The 18,402-nt window shown below is 37.8% G+C and overlaps 1 protein-coding gene across 2 annotated transcripts in view; it reads right to left on the reverse strand.

The window, feature by feature from the left end:
- Positions 1-18,402, reverse strand: part of fibcd1b (fibrinogen C domain containing 1b) — a 115,564-nt gene that overhangs the window by 51,791 nt on the left and 45,371 nt on the right. For both annotated transcript variants that reach the window (XM_063478194.1, XM_063478195.1), the window contains 2 exons: positions 15,784-15,943; positions 6,829-6,965 (listed from right to left, as the gene is read on the reverse strand). In XM_063478194.1, the coding sequence (XP_063334264.1) occupies positions 6,829-6,965; positions 15,784-15,943 (297 nt within the window). The remainder of the gene's footprint in view (positions 1-6,828; positions 6,966-15,783; positions 15,944-18,402) is intronic.

Genomic DNA, 18,402 nt, shown 5'->3' on the forward strand with positions numbered 1-18,402 from the left:
AACTTATTTTTATGAGTGCTGAGTGTGTGTTTTGGGAGCAAGTAATGACAGCTTTCTTCTTTTATGTCCTATCTGCCATCATCCCTCCTACCTCTGTTGTCCAACAGTCTCTGGGGCATGAGTTATGGCAGTGAGGAAATACTGACCAATTTCCTCTGACAACCATTCACATCAACCTGCATGAAATGTCTCTTCTCTTCTCTTCTCTTCTCTTCTCTTCTCTTCTCTTCTCTTCTCTTCTCTTCTCTTCTCTTCTCTTCTCTTCTCTTCAAACACTAAAATACACTAATGATGGTTACTGTGTACTATACTAGCCCTATCCAAGATGCGCACCTCTGTCAAAACTAGTATGTTAACTCTGACTAACAATATCATTATGATTTAGCAACATAGATTTGATCTGATACATCTTTTTTTGCTCCTGCTCATTTATTTTTATCCTGTTTAGCGTCTTCTCTTAAAAAAAATGGAAAAAACACATTTATATCTATTTGACATATGAGTCATCGTGCTATAGAGGATGCTCCCTGCAGTGCGGGAAACTCATATTCCGCATAGTATCTTACAGTCAAGAAAACTCAGCATGTTATTCTAGTTATTGATTTGTCTTTCGTATAAGGGTACCACCACTCTACTCACTTGACAGTTACTAAAACCCTACATTTAGTCTTTATCTACAATTTTCTATCTCAGTCTCTGAATCAACCTGGTACACGGCCATTTTTTTTTCCATGCAGCCTCTAAACTCTTTATTTATTGATTGTGTAAAATTCTATTGTTTTTTTTTCCAATTATTACATGTTTTAATTATAGTAAAAAAACAAACAAACAAAAACCTTACTCTAGGTATTCACCACGTTACAACCTACTTTACAGCATCTGCAGTTTGCAAGCAGTCAATTTAGTTCAATTCAATTCAGTTTTACTTATAAATGGCCAAATCACAGCTGCAGTCACCCCAGGGTGACTATTGTAAGGTAAAGGCCTCTACATTAAGCCATTAAGACCCAACACTTGTATGTTTTTGCTTTATTTATTTATTTATTTTTAAGTGAGATTTTCCTGTATGTAACGAGACCGCAGCTTTAATGCAGTTGGTTCCTGAAACTGCAATGGCTCCCAAATTTGCTAGCTATGTAATGCATAAAACTGGCGTCACTTGATTAAAACTTGGCTGTCAGTGAATTTTCTAACCCTCAGTGAAAACCAAACCAAAATCCTATATGTTTTTTTATTAACCCTGTTCATTGCCAGGCAGCTCAGTTCACAAATTTGACTCCATCGCTCAGATCTCTAACTTCATGCTGTAAACTTCATGTAAAGAATCTTGGTATAATCTTGACTTCTGCTCCCAAATTAGATTTGCAGATTAATTCTGTCGTCAATGCTGGCTTCTCTCAGTTAAGACTCTTAGCTAAAGCCAAACCCTTCCGTTCTTTTAACAACCTTGAAAAGGTGATCCACACCTTTATCACACCCAGGCTGGATTAATGCAATTCCTTACATCTTACAGTGATCAAGACTGCTTCACTAAGAGTTTTCAAATCTCAATTAAAAATTCATCTTTTCTCTTTAACCTTTTAATTTTAGTTTAATTTTTAACTGTCTCATTCTTATTTATAAATATGCTTTTAATTTTGCTTGTAATTATCCTCTTTGATTTTAATTATCTTCCATTTCTGTTTTGCAGTTAACTCCATCCTAATTGTTTTATTAATTATAATTATAATTAATTATATGTGTATCCTAATATTATCACAGTATATTTGTAGTTTGACACAGTACCAATATTTTATTCTCATAACCAGATTATTGCAAAAATCACACTTCATAGTGTGGAGAGCTTGATGCAAAAAGTAGACACTAGGATTTAACTATGTGTTATTATTAATGTATAGTTTCAGAAGAAGTTAACCCCTTAAAAAAAAGAAGCAAATCTGAGATTCATGATGTTAGAAATAGTGGAATTTGTGGGTGGCTGTGTTGGTTTGGTCTGATTATGAGTCATGCATGGCATTATGGAACACATTTTCTTTGAACTTGCTGCCATTTAAAACAGCTGGTGGTCTCTAATTTTTGCCCCTTTTTCTAAAGGCAAATCTTATAGGGTGCTATTAGAACAATGAAACAGAAATCGTCCACGCGAACCCACACATTAACGCCCTCCAAATGCTAAAACTATGGGAACTGCTATTGGTGATATCCAGTGAACATATTTGTCTGCTGTATTAAGGTACAGACAAGTGAACAGACCCTGAAAACACATCCTCCTAAAGGTTATCACTGACTGATGCTACAGCCCTGCTGATTGACATCTAAATCTATGTAAGACAGCCGTACAATTCACAAGGCTCCCTAAAGGTCACCTTTTCACTGCAAATACTGCAGAACAGAAACATTTGATTGCATTTGAATTATCCATTTCAAAGGACGGGGAGCGATCTAATTCCTTTTCACTTATGGTATTATTTTTTTAAATCCCTGCATCCTTGTTATCACTCTTCCTCCCTTTTGGATTCTGATGTTTTCATCAAGCCCACTCCCTTCTTTGTCTCCTCCGAGTCCCACTCGCTCTCCTCTGTTCCCTCCCTTCTGCGAGTAACCTGCTCATCTTTCAGTGTGTCTGCAGCAGTCTCTGCAACAGTGCTACAGTATGTCAGTATGCTAATGAGGTGGCAGCATATGGCTCATTCCTTATTTAAGCTCAGCCGTCAGACAGGCACTAAGCCACTCAACTCACCATGCATCTCCTCTCCCTACCTGCCCCAGTTGGATCACACCACACTGATCTTTTAATGAGGCTCAAGCGTTATCACAATCAGCTCAACACACCAGGCCGGATCAGTAACTGCTATATTATCACCTCAATCGGAGCTGTTAATCCTTTTATAGGACCATACGCAAAGTCTGCTCACTTTGACACTGCTGCATCTTTCGGAAAACGGACGGGAAATCTGACAGGAAAGCACGTTCGCGTTCAGAAACTGTTTTTGTGGGAGTGTGCTTGCTTTAATGCACAAACAGTAATTCATGCACAGACACACGAACACATACACCCTCCCACTCACACACACACATACAAGCTGCTATCCACTGACAGGCTGGTATGTAGCTCTATTCCATCATGCTGGGCTAAGCACTCTGTCACTCTGACAGTCTGGCTTTATTTGATGATAGGAGGGTACGACCTTGCCTATCTCACGCAGTTAGTCACTGGTTTACAAGTGCACACACATGCACGCACAATTCACTGACATGCCGATTAAACAGCGACTTGAGCTGATATTTTATATGTGCTTATGTCACTGTCGCGGATGTGGAAAGCAGACTGAGACGCAGTATAATAGGATACCTATTTCAGACTACATTTGCCTTTGCTATGCTTCTTTTCATTATTAAGCTTGACAATGTGCATAATGACTGTAGCGGCATAATACGTCCGCCAGTATAAACAGTTAATTAGTGCGTAAAATGCAAACAATATAGCTGTGATTGCAGCCACAGACTGTGAGCAAAGTACTTTGGAGGTTTGAAAATGTGCGCTCTCCTTTAAACCTTTGAAAGTTCTGCACACATTCAGGAGGCAAGCCTTCAAGGAGTTTTAACTATCCATTTAAAAAAAAAAGAATAAACAAGGCAGCATTGCACCCTAACCTTTATAAATGGGAGAGATTTAATTATTCCCTTAAAGGATGTAGAAGACTTTTAATGCTGCTTATGTTACTTTGCGAGAAGCAGAAATCTTTTTCTTTAACAGCTCATTGAATAGATTTTTTTAACTATCCATGGGGCAGAGCTGAAAAACTGGGCTCTTGGTTTTACTTACAAGTATCACAACCTATTATATATCAAAATATTGGATTGTGCAGCTTCAGTTTCAGAGTCTTAGTCCTCCATTAAAAACTGCTCTGCTTTCCTGACAGCTGCTACATTATGCTTTAGAACAAATAGACATAAATGGCTCTAACCAGTAAGAGTGCGTGCGTGTGCCTCCGTGTGTGTTTTGTGTGAGATACATCTAAACCACACTTCCAAATATAACCTCAAACATCCCTGTGTAAATGTTTGTTCACCTCGCTTGTCTTTCACTCCCAAAAGATGCAGTGCATCCAGTATACAGTCTCACTTAAACCGTGATGTTTGCTTTAACAAGGCCAGACAGCTGACATGTATTTGATCAAAGAAAAACCACATTCTTAGGAAACGAAAATATCTCTTTTTTTTCTTAATTAAATACAAAATATTACTGTACAAAGACAAGATTGCAAGAATTACAAAGCGAAAAACACACAATCAGTGCAGGAATTTGTCAGCTATAATGAAAACATTTTCTCCGGTGAGTTTGATGCACGGCGAATGGAATTACGCATAAAGTCAGACGCTGTAATATGCTTTCTTTGTATTTTTTCTACAAGAAATCTCAGCACGGGCAAAACAAAAGAGTATCTGAATCTCTACTCACGATGACAGCACTTACTTAGCCTTTACTTAGCATTTACAAAACAAAAGGTGTCATCATCTTCTGCTGCCTGTAATACTGGCTTTCCTTTTCTGCTTTATTCATTTGACATTGTCACCTAAATTATGACTCACAAATATTATGTTTTTGAAATTAAAAGCAAATCATGAACAGGAAACCTCGGTGTTTTAGTAATTAGACAATACTTTTGGATATAAAATGTCACAATTTTATAATTTTATCAGAGTTTAGACATATATCTATGTGAAATTCTGTGCCAATAATTGTATGAATTCTTGAGCTACAGTACTGTGCAAATATACGCTGATATACAGCATATATATATATAAGGCCAACAGAGTGTGAAGTCTCTTAGGCAGCTTTCTTTAAGTAGTCTTCAGGAATAGTTCTCCAGGCTTCTTGAAAACCTTCAAAGCCTTTTTTAAGGGATGTTTGCTGCCTTTTTGTTCCAATTTTAATAATAATGTTGAGGGGTGGGCTCTGACGAGGCCAATCCATGACTCATATTGTTCAATTGTGGGTTCTTCTGAAATGTGTTAGTTGTTCCTTGTCATGCTGAAAAATGAAGCCATTGCCAATCAGACTTTTCTGTGTTCATAATTCCACCCATTGTCCATCACTCCATAAAACATGGTACCAACGATCTTGAGTCCAGTTCTTGTGTAATTTGCCATATGTCAGCCTTTTCCCCTTGTTTTACTTCCTTAAAAATGGCTTCTTGACAGCCACCCTTCCACTGACACCATTTCTAATGAGGCTTCAGTGAAAAGTAGATGGATCAGCCAAAGAGCCCGATGCTTCTATTAAGTCATGTCTCAGGTCTTTGCTGGATTTTCTCCTGTTTCATATGGACATGATTGTGAGATCCTGTTCATCTGCTGTACTTAGTCTCTTTTAGAACTGCCACATCATATTTTGTGTCCAACTCTTTTCAGATTTTTTAAGGATACATTGCAAATCATGCCAAGACATTTCTCAGCTAATAGGTCTTTGGGAATCAGCTTGTTAGTGCAAAAATGTTATCTTATACCTGTCAAACTATGTTACCTTTGTCATATTTAGGAGATTCAGCTAATAAACTGGGAAGAGATTGTGTTTTTGCAGTAGTAAAAAGTACCTAAAGATACAATACAATTTAAATAGTTTCTTTGCTGTTGTATGTTATGTGTACGCACGAGAGTGGTTCATCCCTTGAGTTAGGTGATGTTTTTATGCTTAAATGCTTCTTAGATCAGTGTTAAGTAGCTAACACCAACAACAAAAAGGTCAAGTACAATTACTGGAGTAATTAAAAAAGCAGGTAATGTCCAAAGAAAGACTTTGAAAGGCCTTCAGGAAGTGTGGAGAACTATTGCTCAAGACCACTTTAACAAAATTAGAAGGAATTTTGACTCCTTAGGAAATCATAAAGAATTAAGGGGGGGGGGGGGGGGGGGCAGCTGGGATAGGCATCAGCCCTTTGCGACCCTGAATTGGATAAGCAGAGGAAAATACATGGATGGATGGATGGATGGATGGATAGGGTGACTCAAGACGTTTGCATGGTACTGTATGGCACAAAATATATTTTGTCAGGTCTGCTTCAACCACCAAATTATAATCAGTTTTTTTTTAAAGTAAAGACTTTCCCAAATTTGAAAAAAATCTCAAGGTGTTCATGACATATTGCACACATTGCTTTGTCCAGTAACTGTTAACTTTATATTTAACCAGCAACATTTAATAAGTCCATCCTTGTCCAAAAAAATATTGCAAAACTTCCCTCAAGACATTCAAGACACCGCATCTACAACAACAGTACAGACAGGCTGCTGGACAACCTAAAAAATGCTTCTATCCATAAAAATTGAGTGTGGAGAAAAAAAAGCTAAAAAAAACTGCTTCCAAAGAGGCCCACTTGAAAAATGTATTTAAGATTTCTTTTCTTTGCTCTTCTTTGATAAAACTTTGATAACGTAGAGTGATAGATGGGATTCCTATTGCCGTACAACCGTAATCGCAGCAGGTTCTCTGAAAATCTGTATATAAACTTGTGTCCTTGGTAACTCTGACTAAAATGGAAGCAATGTACCAGAAAAGAAAAATTCATGTTTGCATAAATCATTCTTTTGTGTGTGTGTGTGTGGGGGGGGGGGATTTGGTTCATACATGCGGATTTTAAAAAGCAGACCTAATAAAATGACCTTCTATTACCTTGCATTCCCTGAATACATCTTGATTACTACCCTAGCGCACCAAAAGAGTGAATGTTGCTCCCTTGGGGAGAGACACACAGGGGTTAACAGCTGTGTGTGTGTGTGTGTGTGTGTGCTCACTGTAATACAAAAGTGTGTTTTTCTCTGACTCACCGTCCAGCCTCCACCGTCTGTCGTCATGTCACAGTAGACCTGGAAGCCTGAAGGGTGGTGAATAGGAAACACAGAATAGATGCCATCTTCTCTCTGTCCACTGGCGTACAGATCACCACAGTCACGGGGACGTGAGCCTGGGGACATGCAAAAACAGGGATTCATTAAATAAATTAGCTCTAATATGGATTTCAAAGGCAAAGCATGCACTTGTACACGAGTCTTGCTTTGCCCTCCATTTAAATCCAGGCACTGCCACTAACACATGAACACAGGAATTGTAAAGGAACAGTTTGAGTGTTGTGAAAAAAAGATTGATGATGAGATCGACGAGCAGGTGATGGATGACAAAAGCGGAACAAAACACGCTGTAAGTCTGTCAAAGACGAAATTATGGGAGGAAAAATATGAAAAGCAAGTAGGTCAAATGAAGCTGGGAAGACACGAGGGTGGAGCGCAGATATACAGCACCGTGATGCGAGATAATACAAGTAGCTGGGAAAGGAATAATCAAAAGGAAGTTAGAGAAAAAGAAGGATATCTTAGTGAGGAGGTATATACATTTGAGGGATATAAAACAGACAAGGAGGCAGAAAGATTGGAGAGAAGTATATAACAGGCAGAATTCGAGATGAGTTAGTGAAGAGGAGACGTGACAGTGACAGAGAGAGCTTGTAAGCCACAGCAGAGCAGAATAGTAGCACCCTTGTCTGTGACTGAGAAACCCTTCTTACACAAGGGATACAAAATCTATTCACCAGGAAGCAGGAGAGAAACTCTGTGATGAGGACAGTGTTATAGATTATGCCTTCACAGGGTCAAACCCCTGAATTTAAAACAGCCAGGAGACTTCTTAAAAAGGCCATACAAGATTTTTTTTTTTTTTACAGAACCCTACATGATAGGAAATGTTTGCTCTCCCCGAAGCTTTTCAGTTTCTCCGTGTAAGCCTCGGCTAATAAGATCCGAACTTTCATCACCGTCACACATAAATGGTAACATTTCCTACTTCTTCTTTTCATTATTGGAAACTGGGGGTGTCTAGGTTCGATAGAAGAGTCGCTATTTAGGAATTCTCTAACACAGTCATTTTTTTTTCAGCTTAATCATCCCTTAGAGCCGAGAAAATTTCCTTCCAAGTACCACCTTCATTGATTGCACTTACACTCTAGGTCTGCTTTTACTTGACCTGCTTTATGGCTGCAAGATATTTAATACAAAAGCATACAATGGAAGCAATACATGAATGGGAATCACTCGTTTTCAAATCTTTCTCCAAGACTTGTTAGTGACACATTCACAACTTTAGATGTCTTATAGTTGTATGCATATGTCTGGGCATCTATCATCAAATTACATGTTCTGTTAATTATTTTTTTAAATACAACCCCACTGCATTAGATATATATGTGGCCCTTTCATTGAATGCGATTACATTTTTTTAAAATTTAGTAAACGCAGAAAATTAAACAGTAATTGCGGCATGCACAGAAACTCATCAGTCTAATGAGTCATGGGAATGCCCCATTAGATATTCCAAAATGCACGCATATTTTGGAATAAATAAGAACATTACTTGCAGATCACTTACACATCACACAAAAGTTTTATCAGATCTACCCAGAATCACCTTACATGGGAAGAAGTACTGGGACGTCTACACATTACATCTACAGATCGGCCATAGGCATCACAAAGCTCCCGGCACAGGTTTTGTGCTGATGTTAATGCCAGAAGAGTTTGGGACTCAGCAGTTTCTGTAGTTTTTATAAGATTTCAGTTTGCAATAACACCACTTAAAATTTTAGTTGATCATGAAATATCTAGTATAGAACAAATTTCACCAAATGACTTGTTGCAACTGTGGCATCTTATTTCAGTATCGCTTTCAAATCAATAAGCTCTTTTGTGAAGGGAGACTTGCATGTGTGCGTGCTTGACTTTATACACCTCTGGCAATGAGACTGAAACCTGTGTAGTGCATTTAATGATGTTTAGAGTTACTGTGAAAGCTTCAGCTCAGGAAGTTGTTTCAGCATATTGAGGTCAGTTTTGGATCATCTACCTGTTTTGAATTAGCCAGCCTCCTTTCACTCTCTGTTTCTTAACTTAAAATTTGCACTGTTATACTTAGATTTATCGGAATACATTTTTCAATTAGTCCTGAAGGTCTGCTACAAAACACCAAAGAAGAACATTTCTCTAAATATATTTGGTGATTGTGGGCAAAGAGCTGTTTTATCAACAGCATGTACGGCTTATTGAGATGACGATTTGCATACTTCAGACATCTGCGATGAGACCGTAGGTTTTTTTTCTTTTATCTAGTGACTCATGTAAACCTTGTCAATGCACTGAAATTGCACAATGAAATGGTGTAGCACTTCTCCTGTGTCAGCTAAACCTTCCTGCAGGTTTTTTGCAGTCATTAAGGAGTCTTTGCTTTGCATTTTCTGCCCACTATTTCTTTGTTTTGTTTCAATCAAAGAATTTGTTTCAATCATTTCTTAAAAACTTTTTGGAAAGTAGAACTTATAGAACGGTATAATTGTTTCTATGTCTTTTATAGCATTTCTGTACTTTGTAGGCACAAATTTGCTTCATTTGCAGGGTTCTGAGTTGCTTAGGTGATCATGTGGTTGTTGATTATTACTATAAGGATTTAAAAAAATCATAATAATTTACACAAACAAATAAGTTCATCAACTTTAAAACATAATGTCGCCCAGATCTCTACAGATCTTTTAGAAACATTACCTATAATGTAAAAATGTACCATTGCCTATAACATGTAACATATATCTGCTTTCTGGTTTCTGTTTGAATCTATTTTAGCGGCAAAGTAACCACTATAGTTTTTCCATAAATGTAAGCTTCCAGTTGGTTCAGTTGTTGGGGAATATTCCCAGCCATGGATTTGAGACAACACTGGCATCTAATGCAGTAGAGACGTGTAACAATACAGCAAGTCGAGCTCGCTGAGAGCTGCAGAGCAGGACTAATAGAGCGGTTTCATCAGAAACCCTGCTGCATGCAGGGACGGACTTCAGTGCTGTCAGTTTTGCATTCATATATCTTTGAAAATCTAATATGTTCTTTTGGGAATATAGAGCAAACAGTACTGACATGAATTATTAAAACATTCACACCCATATGGAAAAGATGTACAAAAAGATGTACTCAGTTTGAATTTCAGCAGTTTGTCTTCAACATATCTACATGCCTAAATGCACTGAGTTGCTGTTATATGATTGGTTATATGAATATTTGCGTTAAAATGTGGTTCAACAGGTCTGTCTAGTACATGTACCACATGTACTACAAGCTTTTCTGTTGCTTTTCAACATGAGAACTTACATATGGGCACACAGCCAGTCAAAGATAGTCACTTTTTGCCTAAAGACTGCATGTAAATCTATTAAATCTAACATAAAATATGTGCACACACAACTTTTATAGTATCTGGTTTTAACATTTAGTATGTAAATCCAAATTTTTGGAGTTGGACTTAACCACCACAAGAGTTACTAATGCTAGTAATAATAAAAATAATCAATGCAATTAACGAGTATGGCTGGTTAGGTGGAAAAAAAAAATCCTTTTTTGATGCTCTGTGGTGCCGTTTTGCTGTCTATCCTAGTTTAGATGTTTTTGCTCCACACACAGAAAAAAAAAAAAAAAACCCAAAACAATCCAAAAAAGAAGAAACACTGATTTACCACCGGCAGATTTGATGTAGTTTATCTTGACAGTAACTCTAGGGGTTAAAAACAGTAAAACCCAGCATAAAACTGCATTTCAGGATTTCACAAGCTTAATGTAGAGCATATTTATAGTCTATAAGCACATGTAAACATACCATTTAGCTATTTTGAAGCCTACTGGTTCACAGCATTGTGCCAAACTCTACTTTTGAAATTTCTGGGAGCACAGGTGCGGGAGCAAAGCAGGTGGAGCTGGATGCAGCTTGGAAGAGAGGCTGAATACATTATTACTAGGAGGAATGTGGAATAAGCAGATGGAGTCAGGGTGAGCTTCAGTAATGACCGGTCACATGTGCGTCCCTCTTCCTCTTCAAGTAATAGATCAAATAATAAGAGGGAAACAGGAGCCTACCATGAACATGGTCTGCAACATGTTAAAAAGCGAAGAGCAATCATGTCATTTTTTTTTTAAAATTACCTCCTTACTCAAAAAGATCCTGTATCCTCTGCATTTCTCTTTGCTTTTTAACATGTTGCAGTGAGCTTGTATAAAAGGATGGATTCAGTTGGAAATGAGTTTTTTTGTTGTGCTGCTACCTCTTGTAAAAATCTTTAATGAAGTTATGGGATAAGATCAGAAAAGCTATACTGCATTTATCCCAAATTTGGAAAAAAAACCAACAACAACGTTTTTAATGACACTAGTTTAAAAATTAATAATTAATTGACAATAAATAATCTAATTTGCTCTGCAGCTGCTATATAAAAAACTAATTCCGAACATTTCAGACCTGAATTTCTGGCTCCTTCTTTTGTGTATGACTTAGCAATACGCACGTACAGTTTATGGACACACCTTGCAAAATCGTCTGGCTAGCATTACTTTTATGATAACCATTATTATTAGATGGTAAATTTACAGTTAATGCAACTTTAGTGAATAATTATTTTATTCCTAACAATAAAATTGTAATAAATGCCAAAGTTAAATGGTTTTAACGTTATAATTTATGCGTATTCTCAATTTTTCCAAATGTAAACATTAACTGTGATCTTGTGAAACTTGTGAAACAGCAGAGACCTGTGCTATGAAGCAGGATTTGAATCAGGCAACATTGCCATAATTTATGTTGCAGACCTAAACTGCAAATAAGAGCTCAGTCTTGGGAAATCAGTAAGAAATACAGATTCTGACCAACAACTTTACCCTGCTTTTTCTCTGGTTGCTGTTAGTAATTTTCAAACATTTTTGCTGTTCTTTGAGCCTTATCATATGATCCTATTTCAATACCTATTTCAACTTATGCCAAACTGGAAGGCAGTCTAAGCTTATGTTTAAATTATGTTTTATTTTATTAATTTTTTTTCACTTGCTCTCAGACCTTTAAACACCACTGGGGCTGTAGCTGAAAGAATAATGTTACAACTGTCTTACATACATCTAAACATTAATTTAATGGAATACATAATTGTAATCTGTCAGATTCCCCTGTGTCTTAATAACGGAGCTGCAGTACTGATAAGTCTATTAACTTACACAGCCTGCAATTTGGCTGGCTTTCCTTGCTACTAATAGGTAAGACTTTATTAATATAGCGGTGCTTTTTCCAGTCTTACTGACTAAAGTGCTAAATGCACATGAACGTTCACACAGCACTGTTAATACACTGCTTTGTTTTATTGTCATATTGTAGTATTGTAGTTTGGGACTGGTTATATGCTGCCAAGACTACCTCTTTCATTTGAATGAGCTCCATTTTTGGACTGACAAACAAGGGCTTGATAACTGCCTGTGTGTAATTGCTTAGCCTGATAAAATATATTAGGGTTAGTGAAGCCAGGATAAAGAAAACATATCCTTGGTAATGTCGAACTTTCTTCACAGCATACCCCTCTGGAGATTATGATGCTAAACCAAACAGTAAGTGGAGGTGAAAGTAAACAGCAAGTGAAAACAAAACTAAACACTGAGTGAAGCAGAAGCAGGAGTGAAGCAAATAATCTTGGTAAATACACTACACAATGTTTTGTCTCTACAAAGACTTACACACATCAGTTACCACTCTACAATAACCACCTGGACCATCTTCTACTAACCAAAATTTAATAAGTTAGTAACATTTAAAGATGCGGTTTTATTGTTTGTTAACAGAAAAGAACTAGGAACTACGGTTTCACTAAATTTCAACTTCCCACTATTAAAATCCTGCACTTTTTTTTCTTTTGAAAATTTGTCCTGTTTGTAAAAATATCAGAAGTCGTCTTGCACACTGCTCTAGATGATTAGTCTGCAGAGCATGGAGTCTGCCTCTGTAGAGTGACATTTAGAAAAATGCTAAACACCAGTCTTAATTAATAAAGTTCCTAATATGTCATGCTTTCAAATTATGCACAGCAAGTCTGAAATTAGCAACTGTAGATCATTTCTGCTGCAGTGCGATGACTACTGGTATTAAGTTGGTGAAAGATGCCGCGCTCATCAACTGCAGTATCAGTATGTACATTAATTTAAGACTACGGTTCACCAGATTACATATTTAGATGACAGCGTAGGCTGAAAAACTTCCTCGGTGTGAATAAAATACTATACTGCATCAAATACCAAGATGTGCCACCATCTGAAAGAGGTCATATACAAAGAGGTTTTTCTTTTCTTTCATTTTCTTCCTTGTCACCAAATAGGCACAGATTTAAAAGGAAAAAAAAAGACTAATGCCTGTTTAAAGTGACATAAAAAGCACGAAAAAATGGAGCCTCAAGCTTAAACATCCTTTCAAAGAATCTTGTCGGTTCAGTATGTGAAGCTCTGTCCAGGGTGCTGAACCCTGGAGCTGGTCGATCAGTTAGCATGAATGCCTTTTAGTTTTACTCTTGACGTTTGTATAGCTACAAGTTAACCACCATTAAAACAGGTTTCTGTGAAGCACTATGTGTGTGTGTTTTTTTAACTTGAAAAATACACAAAAATTTCACATCGCAATAAATTAAAAAGCAAATAACAGACAGACGTTCTTTCCACTCCTGTAAAATTCTTAATATAGAGTAAATGGCAGGCGGTTTTATTTTTAATTATTTTTGATTTTGCCATTATTAGACAGTGCAGTTACAGACAGGAAAGCAGGTAGAGAGAGATGGTGAGTGAGTGGGTGGGGAAAGAAATGCAACACAAGGCTTCATGTCAGCGTTAAACCCGAGATTCTACAGTTTAGCTTCCCAGCATATGGCTGCCTGCTCAACCTGTGAACTAAACCAGTGCCATGGGATTTCTAAGCATGTATTTTAATTATCTGTACTCTGCATTTATACTCTATACCTTGGCGCTATTAAAAAGAGGTAGACTATAACAGACGTTTTTTGTTTTAAGATGCTTTAATGTCAAACTGTCATTGCCTACACCCTTACAGGCAATGACAGTTATGCATTATGGTACGCTAGGTTAGTTATTCCAATTTTAAGACAAGAGTTGGTCATTTTTCTGCTTTTTTTAACAGGATCTAACATATATTATGTTATGGGAAAGATTGTAAGAATGGATTTGTTGGAAATACACACACCAGAATTTCTCTGGAACGCTCATCCTAAATGATAGATAAAGTAAACAGGAGTAATAAATAAATTAAATAATTCTCCTGTATTCTCTTATATCAGTGGGACAAAGAATAGTACATTCAGGCATGAAGCATATCTGCAGACTAGAGTGTATTCTTCTTTCTTCCAAAAATGCATGTGAGTCCCAAAACACAAAATGTTTTTTTCCAACATAAAAATGTAGGCACATTTTAAATTGGCTTTAAACTTTAAGAAGAAAACTTTTTTTCTTTTAGCAAAGACAATAAAAATCTTGCATTGGTAAATTTTCTGCAAAGTGGTGGAATTACTCATTTGGAAAAATATTAATATTGAGCGATAACGCGTGACAGACATTTGACTGAACTCAACACCTGTTTTTAGGCTCCACCGTAAGAAAACTGGAGAGAGGCAGCAGCCTGCGAGCTACTCCAGCAGGCACAACAGGGCTGATGTAATCATCACTACAACCCCGTACTGGATGTAAACCAGAAATGGAATTAGGAAAAACATATACCTTGTACATGATGACTCCTTAATTTGAACAGGCATAATCACAGTAACGGAAATACATGTACAATGTAATATGATGGAAATCTTCAGTTATCTAATAAATAGCACCTTGTGGGTCTTATTTTGACTCTCTGTCTTTGACTCTTTATAGTTTGAAAGTATTTTTCCTTCAAACTGAGTGGGGGGAAATCTATGCGGCTCATAAATTGACTAATGATTTCCTGACTGAATAAGGGAATTTAATGTTTTTGTCTCGGATGTTGTTGCCATTAATATATAGCCAGGAGACAGTAAATTAAAGCCAGACTGAAGTGTATTACATATTGTTGGATGACAAGTCTTGCCATCATCATGAAACAATATACTGGCACACTGGTTAAAACCTTCAGCACCATGGACAGAGCCTTAGCGGGGCGTCCTCTGAACTGAACCTTGAGTTGACTGTGAGTTTCTGAGTTTTGACTATGAATTTTGTCACAGATTAAATTTTAAAGAATATATAATGTTTCTAATAGTATTATTCAACCTAAAGACCAGACAGATTTATGTAAACACCTGCACCTTCTCAAATTGTACCTCTAAGACACAAATTGTTGCTCTTTTATTCTGGTATCGTACCCGCTATACACGGGCAGCTTTCAATCTGTGACCTTGGCTACCTAAGACAGCGCAAATCCAACAGGGGGATGCCACTGGGTGTACTATGCCTGGTTGAAAGCCTTCCAATGGGATGATGCCTCAGGCCCTTCTCTGCCTTTCAGCAACACAGCCCGGTGGCCATGCAAGTCATCTCTCATGTTGAGAGCGAGAAAAAAAAAATCCACATCTCTACCAAGGCCAGTGGATAATGTGGATGAGGTGGATGAGATGTAGCTCAGAGAAACATATTGATATCACGAGGAGATGCTGGGTTGAATAAATAGGTGGGAAGACTGATGGTAGACGCACGTCTGTGGAATAAAATTTTGATGAATGGTGGAGATGGAAGAAGAGAAGGACTGATCGTGATGGGGAGCAGAATAGAGTTGGAAAAGGTCAAATGTGTCGATGTATACATTACATATACAGAGACAAAGATAAAAACAGAATATAAGAAAAAGAAAACCTTACATATAAGAATCCAAGCCCACAGGACAGATACATAAGTCCAACCATGCTTCATTTCTCTTACCGTTGGAGCAGCCCTTGAAGCGGGCACCTCTGACTGGTGCCCTTTGTAAGTCAGCCTTGACACGTGCCTTCAGACCCACATTCTCCTTCTGCATGGCATTAAGAGCATCACTAACCGAGTTCACTACCTTCACCATGTTGATCTGGCTGTCTGACAGCAGCTGCAACACACAAACAGGGAATGACAGAGAAAAACACTTAAATATATGTTGCGTTACACTCGTAATTACAATGCAAATGCACACAAGCCAGTCATCTCTATTTACTTTGAACATTTTTAAACTGTGTACACTGCACATTGCTTCAGACCATTTCCCAAAGCTTTCCGAGGGTTTTTTACTACCTCCTAGAGAGTCAGGCTTCTTCTACCTTTTTGAACATGTCATACACATCACTGTTTAGATATGCATAGTAAAACTGAATGTGAGTCTTAAAGTAAAATGTGGTTCTTGAAGTTTTCATAAAAGAAATCTGTTTTGGACCCTCTTAAGGGCTGGAATTTATTCGGTTATAAACAATCAATTGAGCATAACATTAGTTCTGGCAAGCTGCAGAGTTGAGCTCAGCCAGCAATCCCCGCAGATCAGCTGATGTCAGTGCCAGCCAACATTAGCTGATATGGTAAATATAAAATGATTAATGCTATTTAAGCCTCATCAACCTGCATACAGGCAAGCCCCTTTGCAATCCCACCTCCACCTTCACGCTCAGTGTCTTTAGTCTATCTTTGCCTCCTGCTTTCCATGTCCATAAATGGAAGGGGAGGAGGTGTGTGCTCTCTCATACGTAATCTTTCTACAAATGCAAATAGAAGGGCTGGGGAGTCCCAGAACAGAGCCATAACGCCAAATATGAATTAATGCATATGGAATAACAATGCTATTTAGACTGTTTCCTGACAGAAATGCATTTACACTCTGGCAGCATAACAAACCCCTCTTCAGGAAAGTGTGCACTGTCAGTGGTTTCTGCACTGGATTCAAATACCATGTGAAAACAATACACATACTACACATTATCTGGAAGGCAGGAGCTAACCAGGTGCAGAGTCCGAGTGCAGTAACATAATTTCTCCTCAAATGAAATAATGCCAGTCCCTTTAATCTCCTCATATTTGCCAGTACAACTATAGATACAGCTACATAAGGAAGATTTATGAATTTCATCACTACCAAAGTGGACTGAAGAGTCTAGCTTTGAAAGATGCATTTATAATTATGTGGCTTCATAAACCCAAATTAAAATGTTATATTCTCTGAACTTTTCCAAGGTAAAATCAAAGTTACATATCCGGACTTTGAAATTCCTCCTTAGTTTGCTCAAGGATGATCTCGATGTTATGGTTGAATATATATAGCAGTCCAATTTCTATAATTGGGATTCATATATTAAATGCAAGACTCGATCTATTTTACCATGTTCATGTTGGCTTAGAGTCTTTTCCGGGTTGGACTCAGAATATGTGGAGGTAATGCTTCCCAGCAATTAACTATCACAATCAATGGATGAAATTTGGCATTTAATGTAAATTAAAGAAAAAGTACACTTAAAAGATACAGTATGTACCAGTGGTGCAGTATAGTCTTGTAGGGACCTTCAGAACCACACTGGTGCAAATACTGCCCCATGTAGCATGGAGACACCAAATTCCCACTCCATAATGTACTCTGATGAATGCTATGAAACACAAAGAGCCCTGTGGGAAGGATGCTGATGAATGTGTGTGCTAGGACTTGCAAAGATCAGTGTAACCTCTCTGATCTGCCACGGCCACATCCTTACCTGCAGCCCTTAATGTGCTTTTCATTGCAGAAAGGTTGTTTTCACACATTGCCCTAGTTGGCCAAAGTGTATGCACAGCCAGGACTTAGCTCCATATGAGAACACTGCACACTATATTGTGCAGACAGGAGAAATAGTCTTGCTGTTATTTGTACATGGACACAATCCTCATCTCATTCCCTTTCTTTCATCTTACCTGTACCCAAATGCACGCATGCTCACCCACAAACACACACCGAGACCTGCAGTGTTCAAAGACATGTATAGGGGATTCAGAATCTTCTATCAAACGTATGTCTGTGCAGCTATATTTGGGTCCTAAAACTGCATTAGCTAGAAACCCCAGTGGCCATTCCCTGCCCTCAATAACCATGCAACACACCTCTGAGGCACAGCAACCTAAAATGAAATAATATCACGGTGACACTGGGGGTTTAACTCACGCACAAACACAACACAAAGTTGCAAACAAAAAGACACATTTACATGCATGCCTCCATGTCAGTGCAAAGAAGACGCATGCCTTCCATACAGGTATCACTTACTCTACACCTAGACTAGATACAAGAAAGACAGTTTGATGTGTACAACTACAAGTGCAAGAACAGGTCCGTACTTACTTCGACAATGATGCAGCTTGTAATTTTGCCTCTGTTCACCACTAGAGTGGATTTGAAATCAAATGTCAAGATGTAATTGACGTGCAGACTTTCAGCTTTAATTTAAGGGGTTTAACAAGTATACCAGTCCTCAATTTTAAAGGGGCTGAAAAGCAATTGGTGAATTTACTGACAAGGAGATTCATAGCAAAGTAAGGTCTGTCCCTCATGATCCTATG

This window comes from Pelmatolapia mariae, linkage group LG7 (genome assembly GCF_036321145.2).
Source record: "Pelmatolapia mariae isolate MD_Pm_ZW linkage group LG7, Pm_UMD_F_2, whole genome shotgun sequence".
In the NCBI taxonomy this organism is placed as follows: domain Eukaryota; kingdom Metazoa; phylum Chordata; class Actinopteri; order Cichliformes; family Cichlidae; genus Pelmatolapia; species Pelmatolapia mariae.